Source organism: Psittacula echo (genome assembly GCF_963264785.1).
Source record: "Psittacula echo genome assembly, chromosome: 15".
Classification (NCBI taxonomy): domain Eukaryota; kingdom Metazoa; phylum Chordata; class Aves; order Psittaciformes; family Psittacidae; genus Psittacula; species Psittacula echo.
The window spans coordinates 7,776,879-7,794,449 of record NC_137751.1 but is presented as its reverse complement, the minus strand read 5'-3'; the positions used below and the strand labels follow the sequence as shown (position 1 = coordinate 7,794,449).

Here is a 17,571-nt window from a genome sequence, read left to right as displayed (position 1 = left end):
TATTTTTACTATTTGTGCTTTAAAGGTTTGGTTGTAAAGTATTGCTTTTGGAATGAAGACCAACAAAATGAAAAAGCTACTGTTCTATTGTTGCAATAATTCAACTCAGCAGTCCCTTCCCACTTTCTGGCTGTTCCCACTATACGGGGATGGTCTGTTGGTTGAGGATCATCGTCTGTCAAGAAGGGCCAGCGCTGGGAACGTGCAAGTCCATCAGGGAACTAGGCACAAAGTGTTTTCCTTGGATATGGCATGTACTATGAGGAGTAGAAAAGCAGTTGTCTCTTGAGCAATCTTCAAATGAAAGATGGAATGAAAACCCCATAGAGCAGGTGATGAGAGAGGGATCCCTGCTTGCTTCCTGGGTAATGTGAAATGAGCAGGCTCGGGTTTTGTTTGTTTGGTTTCAATAAAGACAGCTTTGGTAGGACATGTGTAGACTCTCCCAGACGTTGTGGTTTTGCAAAGAATTTGGCTTCTCTTGCCTATTAAGTTGTTTGGATGGAATTGAACTGGCTGGGTTGCAGGGGACAAAGTAGCCATAATTAAATTAAAACCAGGAATAAAAAACTTATGCACGCAAAATCCATAACTTGAGAAAACAAGTTTGAGGGCAAATACCCCTCAAAAGGAAAAGTTCATCTTCCACATGTGCTCAGTTTCCTACCCTAATTTCTTACCTGTTTTCCTCCTGTTTCATCTCCAGGACGAGGACCAGCATCTCCAGTTAGTTGGAGCGCATGGTCTCTGAACAGGAGCAAAGCTCTGAGTGCTTTTCTGGATGCTGGTGTTCCTTGGTGAAACATTGCTATATACATGGGTGCTTGGCCAGTCTTTACCCAGTTACCTCTTCTTTTTTTCCCCACAACTTACATTGTGTCCTCACTGTGTACTCACTGCAAATAAGGCTCAGAGAAAGTCAAGGGAGTTGCACATCTGGCTCGCAGGGGCTATTCTGTTGCATTTCTGCTGACTGTAAATGAAAACAAAACGGGAGGTTGAGTAACTCTTCTTGGTTTATACTTTTTTGATGTGAATTTGGGATAAGCTGGAGCATCCTAGCTTGTACACAAGAAGTATTTTCAGTGTGAGCTATGCTGGATTTTAAAGAGTATTTCTACCTCTTCCATCTATCTGTCATCAGTCTCACCAGTATTAAAGTCTTGGCTGCCATACAGGAATCCAGACTTGCAAGCTTGCAGATATTTTCTCAAATGCCTGTAATCAGGATTTATGTGGGCACTTCATCCTGGCAAACTGGAAACTGTTAAATATTAAGGCAGTCTGGCATGCTCCAAAAACTTTTTAATCCTAGTGGTCCCCATTTGTATAGGTTACTGGTCACAATCTCTCTCTGCTCTGGTGCAAAAAGGCTGTTCTGGGTTATCTTTCTGTCTTGTTGTGGAAAGGTTTTGCTCAGTCAGTGTAGTGACGAAGAACTTGACCTTGGTGGTGAGTTGCAGTGGCAGTGTCTTAATGATTCCTTAGAGATCTTTGGACAGGAAGTTTGTACAGTTTTCCTTACCTATTGCTTGAATCTTAATGAATTAAACAGTCTCTTTGGTTGTTATTTCCCCTTTGTGCAGATGCAGTGGCAGAACGTGGAACACGTCGGTGACCAGAGTCCTTATGTCACCTCGGTGATTCTCCACATTAAACAGAATGTCCCCATCATCCGTGATAATCTGGCCTCCACGAGAAAGTATTTCACTCAGTTCTGCATCAAATTTGCAAAGTAAGTTACCAACATGGCACAGAGTTTATCGAGGTCTCTGATTCTCACTACCCTGTATGTGATCATCTGTTTGCTTTCTAGAGTGCAGCATCATGGCTGTTAGGGTCTGGGTGAACATCCAAAGAGGGCACAGAGGGAGGTGGGTTAGGGCAGCAAACACCAGCAGCTGCTGGCAAGGTTAAAAGATACTTCAGTTTCTTGTCTCAAGTTTCCTGCTGAGGCAGATTTTCTCGGTTATTTCTTTTGGTTGGTTCTTCCCTACATAGCTAAACCATCCCATAAAATATTGTGATGATCACTGCCTACTCTTTGCCAAGTGCAGAAGGTTTTGTGTTGGACATCTTTAAAAGGCTTTGAATGTCTGAATTAGCCATGACTCCTACTCTGGGAACCTACTTTCCTTTCAGTGATAAGAGGCTGTGGTGCTTCCAGGTACTAAGAAATCTGGTGCGTCATTTAATTCAATGTAACTTCTAAAATACCTATTTCACTGTAAGGAGGAGAGCATGCGTGATGAGTAATTCTGCCCTAACAGTCCAAAAGCTGCTTTTCTGCGCAAAAATAGTTCACTAAGGAGGGGAATATTTAGGGGAGTAGTTCAGATTTTGGAGACTATTCTAGGTGTTTTCCTGTCAAGTCACTTAAAGTTGAGCAGTGTGAAAGAACTGGAAGATGAGACAGAAATGCCCCTTGCCTCTGGGTTTAGGGTTGAGCTCTCCAGCATCTCTTGGACACCCAAACTTTGAAGCTGTGTGTCTGAAACAAGAATTCAGTTCTTTGGGAAGATGCTTGGAACTCTTCCCTGCTTGCCTCTGGCCAGCAGAGCTTTGCATGCCAATGCCCCAAGAAAAGCCCTCAGGAGGACTCTGCCAGTTGTAGCTGCTGCTTTTGGTGTTGCATGTGACTCTGCTGGTGGACTTGTGAGCTGTGCCATGCATATCATGTGTCACTCTAAAATACTTTAACGTTTCATTCATCTGCAATAAGCTAATCATCCTGAAATAAACTATGGCCTGGCAGTTACTGTGTGGGTTTGAGACTGGAGCTTCAGCTCCTGCTTCAGCAGGGAAGGATGCCGAAGGCTCTCCTGAGAACTGTTAGCTCTCACAGCAGGGAGGCTGACCTGAGAGTTTCATTCCACTTTTCCGTCTCAGGGTGCTCATTAGTTTGCATTAAGGAGCAGTTACTGATAGATCATATTATGACGTTGCCCATAATCAGTGTTTGAAATGCTGTCTGAGTGAAAATTTATTGCACTTAAGCCTTCTATGTGGTTTCACTTGAATTTTGTATCACTAACATGGTGATAAATAAAAAACCCCATTTACTCAGCTGTTCAGAGCACACTCTTAATACCTCAGCTTAGTTGCCTCCCTTTTAACTTTATTGCTAAGCACATATCAAGTAAACTCAGGATAAAATGAACACCTAAGCCAAGTGTCTTCATCATAGCTTGTTCCATAGTTGAGCACAGAAACCTGCAAAACTAGCACTCTACTTCAGAACCTTTTTTAAGACAAGTACAGCTCTGATCTGCAGCACATTAAAATGAAGACACAGTCCTGAGTTCACTGTGCTGTGAATCAGGTGGAGAAGTGAAAATTTGGTTCCTAAGGATTGTTTTTGCCAGATCCTATTTAGAGTTCTTCTGTACAACTTGGATTTAAAGAGGGCTAGCCCAGTGGTAAGGGTGTATTGATGTACTCAAAATGCTGATGACATTTTAATGCATGCAAACATTTGTGTTTTTGACGCTCTGAATTCTTATGGAATATGCTTGCCTGCTCAATATAAATACCTGGCCTTTTGTGTGCTCCACAACGCTGAAAATCCTTTTAACAGGCATTGTACTTCTCCATATGTTAATGTCTGTATCTTTTTGAACTGCCAGCCACTTCTCAGCTCTAATGGATTGTATAAAGCGCTAGTGTTGAGTTACAGGACCACAGGGGAGAAGGCATCTAAAGTCACTAAATTTAAAACTGAGGGATCTGAGCCAAGTCTGCAAGAAGAAAAATGGCCATCAAAAATGGCATCAGTCCTCTAACCTCATTTGTCATTTTTGTTTTGTTTTGACCAATATGCAACCCTCACTCCCATGAAGTAGTGAGAAGCAGCCAGCTTTCCAGGAGGCGCTTGCAGGCAGGATGAGGGGCTCTCTTCTCACTGCACCTCAGTCCTTATCCTTTGAAATCAAAAACCACAGTGGTGAAGCCGTGGCTGCTACGCAGGGATGTGTTTGGGAAGTCTGTGACCTGACCTCAATGAGGAAGAGATTAGAACCGAGAGACAGGAAAAACAAACAGCTCTCCCCCTCGCCAGAATAACGGCTCATCCATTACAAACAGGCAAGCATGGTGGGTAACTGCAGCAGGCACCCTTCCAGTTCTGGCCTTTGCATCGTGCTTTTAGTGAGAGGAGTTGGGTGGAAGGAGATCATGACAAGTAGGCTCCTGGAGGTTTGGAAACAGTGAGCTGAGCTAAGCCTGGCCAAGCTGCAAGGGCTGGTCACTGCCTTGGAGCGGGGTATAAAGCAAAACCCTTCTCAGCTGCAGTGACTCAGTGACACCGGGATGCTTTGAATGATGCCCTGCAGTAGCTCATCTTCCTTCAGACAGACAAGACTGTGGTTGCATCTCTGTCTGCCTTGCTTAGCAAGGCATTGTGTTTGATGCATCAGCAGTGCAGGGGATTAGGAAAGCACAGGCTTTGGCAGAGCTGCTCCTGTTGGATGGGAGCCTCTCAGATGCTGTGGTTTCTCTGCTTTAGGTTCCTAATCTGTCTCGCACTGCTTTATTATTATGCTGGGGACTTGTCTGCTTCTATGGAAGGTTTGCTGGATTTGGTTTTATAGCTGAAACTGTAAATGAATTCTGGCATCCAATCTAGCTCTGTGGATGTGCAGGGAGTGAAGGCATTTAGAGTACAAAACCTCGTGCAGAGCATTAACATTGAATTCGCACGTATTATTTGCATCAGGATTGCCTGCTGTACGCTGAGAGAGCCAAGCACTGAGTCCAGCCTAGGCAAGAGACTCAAGTGAATTTTTCAGTTAAGTGCATCTGCTCTTGATGGTCTCTGCTTGTCCAAAAAAACCTCCCAAAATACCAGAGCAGCCCTTGGTTCTTAGGGTTTGTCTTGTCTGTCCTGCTGGAGTTGAGAAGCTGTTTCCAATAAGGCAGCGTGAAATAACAGGCATGTGGGGATGGGAGGTCACTTTACCCTTCTGCATTGATTGTGGGTGGCCATCCTAAGGGGCCTGGGAATTGTTTCATGCAAGACAGAGAGCTGTCTATGGGAGACCATGTGGTTACATAGAAGATTAAGAAAAGGGAGGGGAGGGCGTCCTTTGGCTGCTGGTCTGCCACTCTGTAAAAAGAGAGGCTCGCTCATATAGGACATGAGCATTAGCTCCATGTCTGGCCTTACAGAGGGAAGGACAGTTGGACCTAGCTGTAAGATCAAAGGTAGAGTTAATTTCTTGCTCTCTTCAGCTTGTAGCAAGGTGCTGCACCCAGAGCTGCTACCCATTGATCATTTTATAGGATCACCTAAGCTCCAGCCGTGCTTAGCACTCTAATTGCCCTCTGGGAATTAGCTGTGCACCTGAAAAATGGATTTTAAACCAGATATATTGCATCTCTGCTGTCATGCTTTTGTGCAGGAGGAAATAGGGCCTGTTTCCCTCCTCTTATTTGTGTTTTGTTGCCAAGGTTGTTTCTCTGGTGGTCAAATTCAAAGCTGTTTGGGGCAGCCCAGTAGCTGGTTCTCAATAGTAGTTTGAAATTGTTCTCCCTGATGCCTCTCCAGGAAAGGATGATTCACTGAAAGAGGTCGTGGCTGTGTCTGAGAGAAGGGGAAAGGAAGGAGCCTTTGCTTGGACTCTTCCTTGAACCATTTCTTTGGATTTTTTCAGCAGCTTGGCATGCTCTCTGCCTGAGTTACGCTTTTGTCATTCTTCCATGAGAAAGGGCAAAAAATAAATGTCCTGGCTTGGAAAACAGGTGGCAGGACAAACAAGATGCTGTCCGTGCTCCTTGCTTTGTGAGAAGAAAACAAATAGCTTTACAGATCAGGGGGAAAAGCACACTGAATTTAGATCATCATCATAAATAGCTCCTCATTCAAAAAGAAAAAAAACCAGACTGACTTACATGAACTTAGAACAGTGTCATTAAAATCTAAGACCTGCCACCAGGTCATGGCAAGGTCCTGGAAACATGAGCCTGGTAGGCCTTCAGCCAAAGAAGGCCATGTGAAAGAAGCAGAGTGCATTGAAAAACAAGGCAGCAAAAGGAAGACCAAGGGTATGAGCGGTGTGGTCCTGACAGAGGTTGTGTTGTTCATGCTGGCCCTTCTCTTCATGTTCAGCTCCTGAGTTTTCCTGGTGCTGCACCTCAGTGGAGTAGGTTTGGCAGGAGCTTGTCTTATAGGTGCTCAGCCAGCACTTCTGCTAGAAGGGAGCATCTGCTTCTCCACTGAGGAATGAAATTACCACAAAGCCTAAAACCAGGAAGCAGAAAGCAAAACCAGAGCTGGTGCTCTGGAGTGTGTTGGCAAATATTGGGCTTCCATCCTTGCCAAATTCTCCCCGCTTGAGTATACGTACCTTAGCCGTTCTTCTGAGTCTGAAGTCCACGTTAGTAAAACAGGGTAATGGTGTTTTCACAAAACTTTTTCTTGTCTTGATTGTGTTGGCCAGAAGCTTTCTGGATGAGTGCCTTTCTGTGTGAGTGTCCAGGGCCCAGCAGACCTCCAGCCTTGGCTGGACCTCAAGTTCAGGGTGTAATATGCATGTTATGGAATTACTTGTATGCAGTAAATTGTAGGTTCTGGATTCTTCTTCTCCGTGAATAGCTGTGCTAATCCTGGCGTGTTGCTGTGTTTATTATGTACAATAATTTGCTTGTTCTTGACCTTGTAGTGTAGTACTTCATGTAGTTCATAGCAATTTATTTACATAGAGTATGTGTGCAACTTCTCAATTAACTTTGAGATCAGTATGGATTAAAGCAAAAGAATTGTACCTAGGGTTTGTTGGGGTTTTATTTAGTATACTTAATGCGTCTGGAATCATCTTGAGAAACAGGCACTTACAGTGTCTTTATGGAAAGCCATCCTGATTTGTTTTTGCATGCTTTCTTAGTGCAGAAGACTATATGACTCCAAATACTCACATGTAATTGTGTCATTTTGTATTTCATCTCTGCAGCTCCTTCATTCCCAAGTTCATTAACCATCTCTTCAAGTGCAAACCTATCAGCATGGTGGGTGCAGAACAGGTAAGAAAAAGTAGTTGCATTGTCTGTCATATTTTATGACTTCTGGGTTCAAGAAGTCAAGACAGCTTTTGGTAGAAAGGGACAGAGAGCTAAGTTACGTGTCCTGAGCTCTGGTGCAGCTGAGGCAATAGGGATACACTGGTACAGGGCAGAGTGGAAGCAGGTTTATAGGGATCCTGCCACAGCTGAACCTGTCCTGGGAGAGGGGCCTTAGGCATCTTCCCAAGCAGAGGAGCTCTTACTTTGCCAGTCAAATTAATGATAGCCCAGGAACAACAAACCTCTTACACACTGGTCTAAGGTGTTATGATGAGATTGTCTTCAGTGTGCTCACACAAAGGGAAAGAATGTTGCTTGTGGCAGAAACTATTGCCAGAAGCTCCCATGTCCTCAGGAAGACTATTTTCTGACACATCCTTTCTCAAATCTCCCTCTGCTGCTTCAGTGCTTTCTCCCTTGGTTAAACTTAAGCCTGTCGCTTCTCTGATCAGAAAAGCTGGGGCATGGTAAACTCATAGTTGCTGGTTGAGATATGCTTCCTCTTTCCTTCTCTTTGAGAAGTGCCAGGGTAGAGGGTGGGCAGTGAAGAAGGCCTGTGCAGTAATGGCTTTAATCCTTTATTCATACATATGTCTGCTTCTTAAAAGGAATTGCTGGAGGAAGCATCCTTTGGAGGGGAAGTGAGACAACAGGAAAACATTACCAAAAAAACTAGCAACAACCCCAAACCAAACCCCCAGGTGTCCAGGCAGTTTCTCAGCTCAGGAGTTCAAACAGCAATACTCTAGCAGAGCAATGCTGCATCCTCTCAGGGACTGTGAGCACTGGTCCTATGTGCTGGCTCCTTCCTCTCTGAGGAAGTGAAGCTGTGGGAGCCTCCTCTGGAGGATGATGTCCTCAAGGGCTCCTCTGCAGCCTGATGCAGTTTTGCCAGAGTCTGTGTCCTGGCTGAGTTCCAGTGAGTCCAATTAGATTTTTGCCTCCTCTAGTTTGCCTATGGATGGTTGCTGTCTTCCTCCCCTCAGAGCTGTGCAGGAAGGATGGGGCTATGGAGGTACAGTGCAGAGTTTTCTCCATTTTGTCAAAAAAAAAAAAGGCTAAATGGAGGCCCTGTTTCTGGGGGCAAGTGATGCTGCAGTGTCTGAAGACAGGACAGTTTTTTTCATGCATAAATGCCTTCCAGGTTTCGCTTCCTCAGGCGTTGCAAATACACATCAAACACTGCAGCATGGTGGGGAAGAGCTGTCCCCACCTCTACCACTCAGTGACTGAGACCCAGGGAAGTGACCACCCAGCATCTGGGACACAGGACTCCCCAGCTTTCTCCCATGAACCTGCCTCCCTGTTACACTGAGAGCTGTAGGTACTGCAAGATGGTGAGACGCAATCTCAGGGAAGGAAGCGCATTGAATTATTGCCACTTGAATTAACACGTGCATTTCTGTTGAAATACCACCCTTTCACAGGAGTCTCTGTCCCTGAATTGCACATGGGCAGCGCAGGGTATTTATTGCCTTGAGACCCTTCATCCCCCACCCCTGCCTGTGGGCTGGGATCCCGCTGCTCTGTGAGATTGAGGTTTGGATGAGGCAGGTTCTCAGCTGTCCCCTGCACAAGCAGCTGCTTCCTTGTGGGCTAATTAAACAAAAGCAGAATTGTCCCTAATGGCACTGCTATGAACTTCAAATCAGGGCCTTAAAAGCTGCTTGGGTTTTAGGCATCAAAGATGGGTTCTGAGCAGTGTGTGTCTGCAAAATGAAACAGGAGCTTTACATCAAAACCCTCCTCTTTTTTAATGGGAAGCAAATGAGTGAAGTGGTGTTCCTGCTCATCTTGTGCAGTGAGCAAACCTGAGAGTGATTAAACAAAGTCTTTTTCTTAATAACCATCTAAACTGATTAACCAGTTGCCAGCAGTGGGTTTGTGTTTAATGTTAAAACGTTTAAACATTACTGTATTGGAATAACAGGACCAATTTGTTTCTTTCAAGCAGACTGGGAAGGTTTTTATTAGCCTGTTTCACAGTGAATATGTCATTTATAAGTGGGACATACCTTCCTGGGGTTAGATGTACAGAGGTCTTCAGAAGCTGATCTCCTCTGGCTCTGCAGCATATAGGTCCTCAGTTGCTTTAGCATCTTTTGAACGTACCTCTGGTCACCCACCAGCATCTTTCCACACCAGTTTTTCTCCTCTGGTGCAAATGCTGTGGAATATACTTTCCAGGCCTTCTCCATCCTAAACACAGCACTGTTTCCTAATAATCATGTTTGAAATCTAGGCACTAGGGCATTATTTATGGAAGTGTTCAATGCAGGGAACAAGACCTGTAGGGTTTCACTTTGTGTTTGTATCTCTGACTTGACAATCCTCTGTCTCAGCAAGCTTTGGCAGTGAGACAGTAATGCCAGGGACCTGGAATGGGTAACGGGGGGAAATAGGGTGAGTGGACAGAGCCTGTAAGTATTGCATCTGTGGGAAAGCTGCAGAGTACACAAAACTCCTATTAGATATGAGAGAGTTTACGTGGGAAAGATGTGAATTCTCCAACCATGGAAAAATCTTCCATCTATGGGGTCGCTCATAGACATACAGGAATCCAGCTATGACAGCCTGAGGCTCCAGCAGCTCCAGGATGCACATAGCTGCTTATTTGTGCTGTGGTTTCCTGGCTTCCCAGGATGAGATTGATGGCATTGATTCATCTCATGCAAACCATGAAACAGGCAGCACACAGCAATGATACGCTGCTGCAGATAACAGGGACCAGATTTGAAGTGGTGTGATCCAGCATCCCTCCTCCTCAGCTCAGTTCTTTGTATTTGCACTGAATTCCCACGTGTGCTGAAAGCTGTACCATAAATGTTCAGATTGTCCACAGTGATTGCTGGGGGGTTCTGAAGGGCCCATAATGTTGTGTGTTGCTCGAGAAGAACAAGTTTCCACGTGGTCCTGAGAGCCCCTTTGCAGGGAATGCACTGGGTGTGCTGACAGCCACAGAGCTCTCACTCATTGCTTTGTAAATCAGTTGTGCTTCTCTGCCTCTAGTTTGATTTCAGATTCTGTCCTTCACTGGTCTGATCTTACTTCTTCAAACATACCCTGTGCAATCAGAAGAGTGTGGTATTTGGGGTAATTTTGCTATAAGAAACCCTAACCCTCAGCATTTTGTCATCAGTGCTTGTCTGGGCTAAATTTCATGGCTGCTCCTTGCTGCTTATTTAGCCACTTGCACAGTGAAAAGCAACATTCAGGCTGTGAGTTTCAGTGTACACAGGGTATTGAGCAGTTCTCCATGGAGCTGTATTGCGTTGCAGCTTTCTTTTTAAAGAAAAATCTTAAAATCAAGTGGTTGAGTAAAGCAGAAAACCTGACACAGTGTGTGGTTGAGGGCAGGAGAAAGCATGGTGTTAATTCATTTGACCTCAGTATCTAAATAATGATACTGCTACAGGTAATCGAGATTGTTTCACTTTATACTGTCAAGGGGAAGAGGACTGGATGGAAATCTCTGCCTTATGGTAGCTCAGCATTTGGCACATAAGTCATTTGAAGTCAGCAGAGCAATGCTTTGTTCAAGTCAGTGAACGGTGCTGATGTGTAGCCATGGGTGACCGTCTCTCCTTGAAGTAACATTACATGGGTCAGCCCCTCCTCTTCCTGCAGTCCAATTACTGGGATTTTTTCCAACGTAGGAAGTGTTAAACTTTTAAGGATGTTGGATTATAGCAGGTATGGAGCATGGTAATAATGGGGTGTGATTAACTCTTGCAGCTGCTGCTGGACACTCACTCTCTGAAGATGGTTCTCCTGGATCTGCCCTCCATTGGGTCCCAAGTGGTGAGGAAGGCTCCTGCCAGCTACACGAAGATAGTGGTGAAAGGCATGACTCGGGCTGAAATGATCCTGAAGGTAACTCAAGACTTTTGATAACCTGCCAGCCAGACTGCTGGACTGGGATTCGGAGCGAGCAAATTCCAGGGGGCCCTTCCTTTGAACATAGCAATCTGCAATTGCACATGAACGTATGTGAGCTTGTCCGGGTGCGCTGCCAGCTGTTCGACAGAACTGGATTATTTGCCTTGGGTTTGCCCCCACTCTCTTAACATCTCATTTGAGTTTTCATCCTCGTTTTTCAAGGTAACTGAGGGCTCAAGTTCTGCTTACTAGGGGAGCTGGGGCACCAGGTTCCCTCAGGAGCTTGTGAAAATCAGAGCTAGCATCCATAAGTGTCTGTTGCAGGGCAAACCCTCCAGTTCAGGTTACTCCAGGCCTTTGTGCAGACTCCTTCACGCAGGAGAGCCAAGCCGTGCTTGAGTCACCTGTTTACTGTCTAGTGTAACAGCCAGTGCAAACATGTCTGGGTTACTGTATTCACCAGAGTCCTTTTTCATTTTCCAGACCTGGTGCCTGGAAAATGACCCAAAAGCAGTGTGTGTCTTCTTTACATAAAAAGTAACAAGCAAAGCAACCTCCCCTTCCCCCTTGTTGCTGGAGTAAGAAGTTTGGGTTGATCCCAGGAGAAGCCATGGGAGCTGTGCAGTTGTACCCTTCTGGGTGATGGGATTGTCCTCTGTTCACCAACAATGCTGAAGTGAAGATGTTCCTCTGAGTGAATTAGTTGGACCTGGGGTCAGGCAGGACAGGCAGCTGCCAGCCAGACTCTCCTGTAAACCAAAGCCAAGGCAAGGAGGGGTGCAGAGCCCAGGCTCTCCATGCTTCCTGCTCAGTGTGGCTTTGCTCCTGTGCCCCAAGGTAATGTTCTGGCTGATTTTGCATTCTGAATTCAGAAATTAGTTCTACAATTCCATGCTTCTGGAGTAAGGCGATTGAGGTGTTAGTAGATACATTAGAGCAAGTCTTAAAAATGGCCTGAAGAAAAATACCCTGGTACTGCTAATGGAGGAGCAGCAAGATCGGAGCCTGTTGCATACAGAAATGGGTTTTTCCTTGGAGCTTATGTTTGAATCAGAAAGGTAATGGAATTAATTTGTCTACCTTAGTATCACATTGGCTTCATTGGGATTGAGATGAAAGCAGTATAGCAGTGCTTCAGGCAGGGAATGCAGGGTGCTGCTGGTCTGCAGGCTGGGCAGCATTTTCAGACATCTCATGCTTGCCCTGCTGTGGAGTGCTCAGTGCTCCACAGAGCTGTTGGACAAAATTAGGCCCTGTGTGATCAGCAGGTGATTGAGTTGGATCATAGAATCACAGAATGGTTTGAGTTTGAAGAGACCTAAAAGCGCATCCAGTTCCAACCCTCTGCCATGCGCAGGGACACCTTCCGCTAGAGCAGGCTGCTTCAAGTCCCGTCCAGCCTGGCCTTGAACACTGCCAGGGACGGGGCATTTCTGTAGGGAGGTTCCCTTGCAGGGGCCCAGAGCTGACTGGTCATCTCTGGCCATTCTGTTTGCCTTGTGGTTGTCTCTTTTTATCAGTGCTCAAACTCTGCTGTTTCCAAATTCAAAGCCTTTTCTCCAAGAGCTGTTTCACCCTGTCAGAAACCCAGGCCACTACACTCCTCCATGGTGTTTTCAGGGCTCTTCTACCTAGTTCCGAGATGGCTCAGAAGTTATACCTCTGTTGCATACAGCAATACCACCACACAGCAGCATGCCCAGGCTTATACTGGTGCAGCTGTAATTCAGTAGGAGTATCCGTGAGCCTGAAGATGGCACAAAGTCATTTAGCAAAGCCCTACAAAGCACAGATGAAAGCGGGAAGGAGGGCGTCAGGGTACGCACGTCCCATGGAGCTGTTTCCTTTCTCCTCTGGCTCTGCTGTCTGAAGTTCCAGCTTTTCATCTTGGCAGAAGATTTTTACAAGGGCTGTAAATTAAGGATTTATAAGTGTATACATGGCTATGATGTTTCATTGGTCTGAAGTGCAGGGAGAGAAAGAAATGTCTCTGTGACAGAATACAGTGTGGGGTGAGCTGGGTCAGTGGAAACATATGGAAATGCTTTCAGAGGCAGGGAAGGGTCTGGTCCTGTGCTGTTTCTGCCCTGCGTGCACACACATGCACACACACACACTTCCCCAGAAAGATGGTTTTGCTGCCCAGCATTATCAAAAGGTGTGTTCTCTATGGAGCTTGCTGCTTATGTAAGGAAAATATAACAATGAGTAATCATCTTTCCAGCTTCAAGGCTGTTTTAATTTATTTTCCTGACTTGACTGTTGCTGGCATTAAGAGGGGGTGAGCTCTGGGGCAGATGTCAGTAGGGGGTCAGACACTGCACCCCAGCCTCTGCAGAGGAGCATACCCAAAGGACTGAGTGGCTGCATGTGGCACCGCTCATCCATCAGATCCCATGTTGGAAGCAGGAGAACTGTGCAGCAGATTGTTCTGACTGTGCTGTTCTGGGGACAGAGGGAGGGACTGCAGAGTCTTGTCAAACTCCCTCATGCTATCTCTGCTCTGCCTCCCGGCAGGAGGGAGCAGAACGACACACAAAGTGAGGGTATGGGCTGCATCCAGGCTGCCTGACCTGATGGGGACTTCCTGTCACCACCGCCAGCACTGCCCTTCTCCCTCAGGCAACTCCCCAGCTAGTCTTCCCCATGCAACAAGATGAAATCGTGAGCTTTGGCAGTACACCGGGGCCTGCCAGCCCACAGGCATAGAGACAAAGTTCTGCTGCTCTTTGAAACGAGATCTGCAGCCCCCTGGGTGCAGGCACCACTGCTGTGCGGAAAGAGACCCCATCCATCTTGCTGCTCCTTACTTTACTTCTCTTCACTCACCTTTACCTCTCAGTTGCTAGCAGCACATCAGCCTCCTTGTTTCTTAAGCATTTGATTTTAGAGAAGCTCATCCTGCTGTCTCTCGTGTGGCTGGATTGACCAAGTGCTGGCTTTAACTCACAGAATTTGTCTGATCTCTTTTGTCTTGTCTTGGCAGGTGGTTATGGCTCCACACGAACTCCCAGTTGTGTTTGTTGACAATTACATCAAGCTCCTTGCAGACTGCAGCACCGACACTTTCCAGAAGATACTAGACATGAAGGTTAGAACCTGTCCCACAGAGTTTCTGCTTGTCCACCAGCACTGCACTGAGATTGTTGGTGACATTTTTCAGTAGAAATACAGAGGGGTTTGGGAGTGGGAAAAGCACTCTGAGGCAGATGTATCTTGTGGAGTTGCTACTGAATAGCTTTGCAGTTCGCTGTATATACTCATACCTGCTCTGGCTCCTGGGGCTGAGCTCAGTTGTCTCAGGATCATCCAGAGGTGTACATCCAGCTTGTGGTAAGTGAACAAAAGGTAGAGGTTTGACTCCTGCAGCTATTCTCGTGCACACAGATCAATGAAGTCTGACCATAGTGCTTCACTGTTGTTTGCTCCTGCAGGGCCTAAAGAGGAGCGAGCAGAGCAGCATGCTGGACCTCTTCCGCCAGCGCCTCCCGGCTCCCCCCTCCGGTGTGGAGAACGCCGGCTCCCTCTCGCTGAGCGCTCCCACGCCTGAGCAGGAATCCTCTCGCATACGGAAACTGGAGAAACTAATCAAAAAAAGACTCTAAGTGAGCAGAAGGGAACTCTCTTGCTCAGGACTGGCTGCAGTGACTGGGAGCAAAACTCCTCACATGTATGATTGACAGTGAAAAATCCCTGTCCCGTCATCCCCATGTCTTGTGATCTCTTAACCATCATAAACTGTGGTGCTGCATCTCCATTCAGACCAAGAGAGAATCTGACCGAGGTGTTTGCCCTGAGACAGCTTAGCAGGAGTGAAACCCAGGACACTGGTGGGTCTGTGTGGTGGAGAAAATAGAGTCAGCATGGAAGTCAGCAGCTACAGAAACAGCTTAGAAGGATTCAGAGAATATCCAGGTGTGATACACTTGGTGTCCCTGCCTTCAGCCTGGCTGAGCTCCTGCTGCAGCACTGAGGATTTTGCCTGGGAGTTCGGTATTACTGCTCACTCCCTGTCGCAGAGCTGTTCCTCTGTTTCATTATGTATTACAGGGAGAGAACTAACCCCAAACCATCACCACCACCAAATCCCCAACCCCTTTAACAGCTGGGATCCAGGCTTCTGCGACTCCACTGGATTAATGAGATGCCCAGGAGAGAAACCCTAAGCAGACTTCTCCCCTGGTCCCAGGACAGGCATGTGTAAGCCACCAGTAAAACAGCAAAGCATATCCTTTCAGAACAGGAGGAAAGGGTTGAATTAATGCCTTCTACACCTTGGCAAACCTCCTGCCAACAAGCAGCAGCCTCAGTTGCTGTTACAGCTTAAAGGCCAAACCAGACATCTGCAGAGCCCATCTCCAGCTGCTTGTTTCTCATGTGTGTTGGACTCGCTGCTGTCCCTGATGGGAGTTCCCGTACAGCATCTCGCCCTCTCTCCACAAAGGGCTGTTCATGGAGCAACTGTCAGGCAGCACCAGCTCCTTGCGTTTATGCCAGCAGGGGTGTGTCCCTTTGGCACCTTTGCTGCCCTGCAAGGAGAGATGCTGGAAATAGCTTTAACAGGGAGCCAGGGCCTCTTCCCAGGACAGGATGCTTGCACCAGCTTCAGACTTTGAGGGCCTTCCTTTCCTCCTTTGAGCTTCAGCTTACACCAGTGCAGAGAGGAGAAGAACCAGAGGTGAAATAATTCTGGATAACCTGGCACCCAGCCACAAAGCTAGTGTGGAGCAGGGCTGGGTTTGGTGTACGTCTGCACCCTGCCCATGGTGTGAGTTTCCCTAAGGAGTCTCAGTGGAGGGAAACATCACCTCATCATTAGCAAAGCTGGATTCCCAAACTCTATGTACCCTTTCTGGGGGACTTAGAAGGCCCAACCATGAACAATTGAGGTCTGTATGGGTTTAGGGGCAGATCAACCAGTCGTGCCTGCTTTATTCTAACTCAAGCCTCACTTGCATGTACAGGAAAAAGAAGTCCTGTACCAGTTTGGCAGGCGAGGAGCAATCATGATGTCAGATGCCTTCTTGGGTGGGTCACACTCCTCACCAGGTTGAGTTTGGGCCTTAGGACTACTTATTAGGGGCTGTGCTCACTAGGGATTGAGTACTTGCTGCTGCACAGCTGGGAGGGGGGGGATAAGACACGCTCCAGAAGAATGAGCTCTGCCCACCGAAAATCCAGGTCTTCACCGGGATCAGGGAAGGAAGAAGGGAAATGAGAAATTGCAAAGTGAGGCAGAACCTGGGCTCAGGCTGTATCTGCCTCATGCTTCAGCATTGTCCCCTCTTGTGTGCAGGCTGCTCACTTTCCCTCTCCTTAGTCCTGTGGCTGTGGGGGGATAAATTTGGTGCCTGTTTGGTAAAATCCCATCCTCCCTTTGCCCAATTGGCAGGTGAGCCTGTGTTTGAACAGGCAGGAGTCGAGCACAGGATTGGAGCAGGAAGAATAAATCTGCAGGGGTGAAATCCTCCCTGTCAGGTTTCCTAACGCTGCTCAGACTGACCTGCTGCTGCAGCAAGGTGTGCACCAACAGGTACGCGAACACCAACCCTTTAGGATGTGTTTTCAGGAGTCCTCAGGCTTGGGCCCTGGGGCATGCTCAGCTGCAGAGCACCGTAGTGGTGACATCCGTTGCGGAGCAGCAGTAACAGTACTAGTGGGGAGGGAAGGCAGTTTCTCATCACTCCACATTCCCCACTCTTCCCAAGTCTGCTGTTGCTTCATTTAATTCTTCTCCTAATTACATGTTGGGTGACAAAAGAAAGTGGTTGAAAGCACGTTGGGATTGTGAACAGCCATTCCCTAAGGACAGATTAACTCAAGATGCATGTGCAGGATGGTTCACACGTTATCAAGTGCAGTAGCCAGGGAGGAGGGAACATGGATTTGCAGAGATACATTATTCCTTTGGGGGGATAAATAATCCATTCTAGATTTTTTTTTGCTCTGTCTGTGGATGACTCTAACTCAATTATGAATAGCTGAAGATGATGTTCCGGTTAATCTTCGCGTGTCTTTCCCCAAAGGCTTCCCTGGTTCATTCTCCACATTTCATTCTGTAGACAAGAGGAAATAAAAGGAAAAATGGAATTTTAGTTTCAGCCTTTCAAGAGTGCTGCAGGTCTGGGTTGGAGTCCTACTTTTAGACAGCAAGTCTGCATTTTTCTGTCAGTGTAAGGGTTTTCTCCCCCAGCTCTTGGGTATTTATCGGGTTTGGCACATCTGTATACATATGTTAGCTGTTTGGGGTTTACATCTCTGGAAAATAAAGGATTATGATTTTTTTTTCCTGTATAAAATGCCACTTTTTATGGGTTTTGGCTGAGGTGTAATTCTGGCTGTGTGTCGGAGTGTGACACTAAAATGAATTCAATGCTTACTGATGTTCAGTGTTTTGTGTACAAAGCCCCAGTGGCTGGGAGGGACCTCACCCAAACCATGCCAGCCCCAGGGCTCTCTGCTGCCTCTCTCCTCTGCTCTGTCCTCCAGTTTGTCTCTTCTGGCTTTTCCACCTTATGCTGCTCCAGCAAGCGACTCTCCACCAGCAGCATCTGCATTCACACACAGCAGCTCCCTGCACTGTGCTGCTGGCTCAGCACAGCTGCCTTTGTGCCCCTAAACTATCAGATCGTTTCT

At 46.7% G+C, this 17,571-nt stretch overlaps 1 protein-coding gene across 8 annotated transcripts in view; it reads left to right on the top strand.

The window, feature by feature from the left end:
• VPS53 (VPS53 subunit of GARP complex) overlaps window positions 1–17,242 on the top strand; it is a 68,490-nt gene extending 51,248 nt beyond the window's left edge. For 7 of the 8 annotated variants that reach the window (XM_080629839.1, XM_080629837.1, XM_080629838.1 and 4 more), the window contains 5 exons: window positions 1,587–1,735; window positions 6,948–7,017; window positions 10,792–10,929; window positions 13,922–14,026; window positions 14,370–17,242. In XM_080629839.1, the coding sequence (XP_080485965.1) occupies window positions 1,587–1,735; window positions 6,948–7,017; window positions 10,792–10,929; window positions 13,922–14,026; window positions 14,370–14,540 (633 nt within the window). In that variant the 3' untranslated portion in view covers window positions 14,541–17,242. Of the gene's footprint in view, window positions 1–1,586; window positions 1,736–6,947; window positions 7,018–10,791; window positions 10,930–13,921; window positions 14,269–14,369 lie in introns of all 8 variants that reach the window. The other variant, XR_013958045.1, reaches the window with a different exon arrangement.
• The last annotated feature ends 329 nt before the right edge of the window (window positions 17,243–17,571 follow it).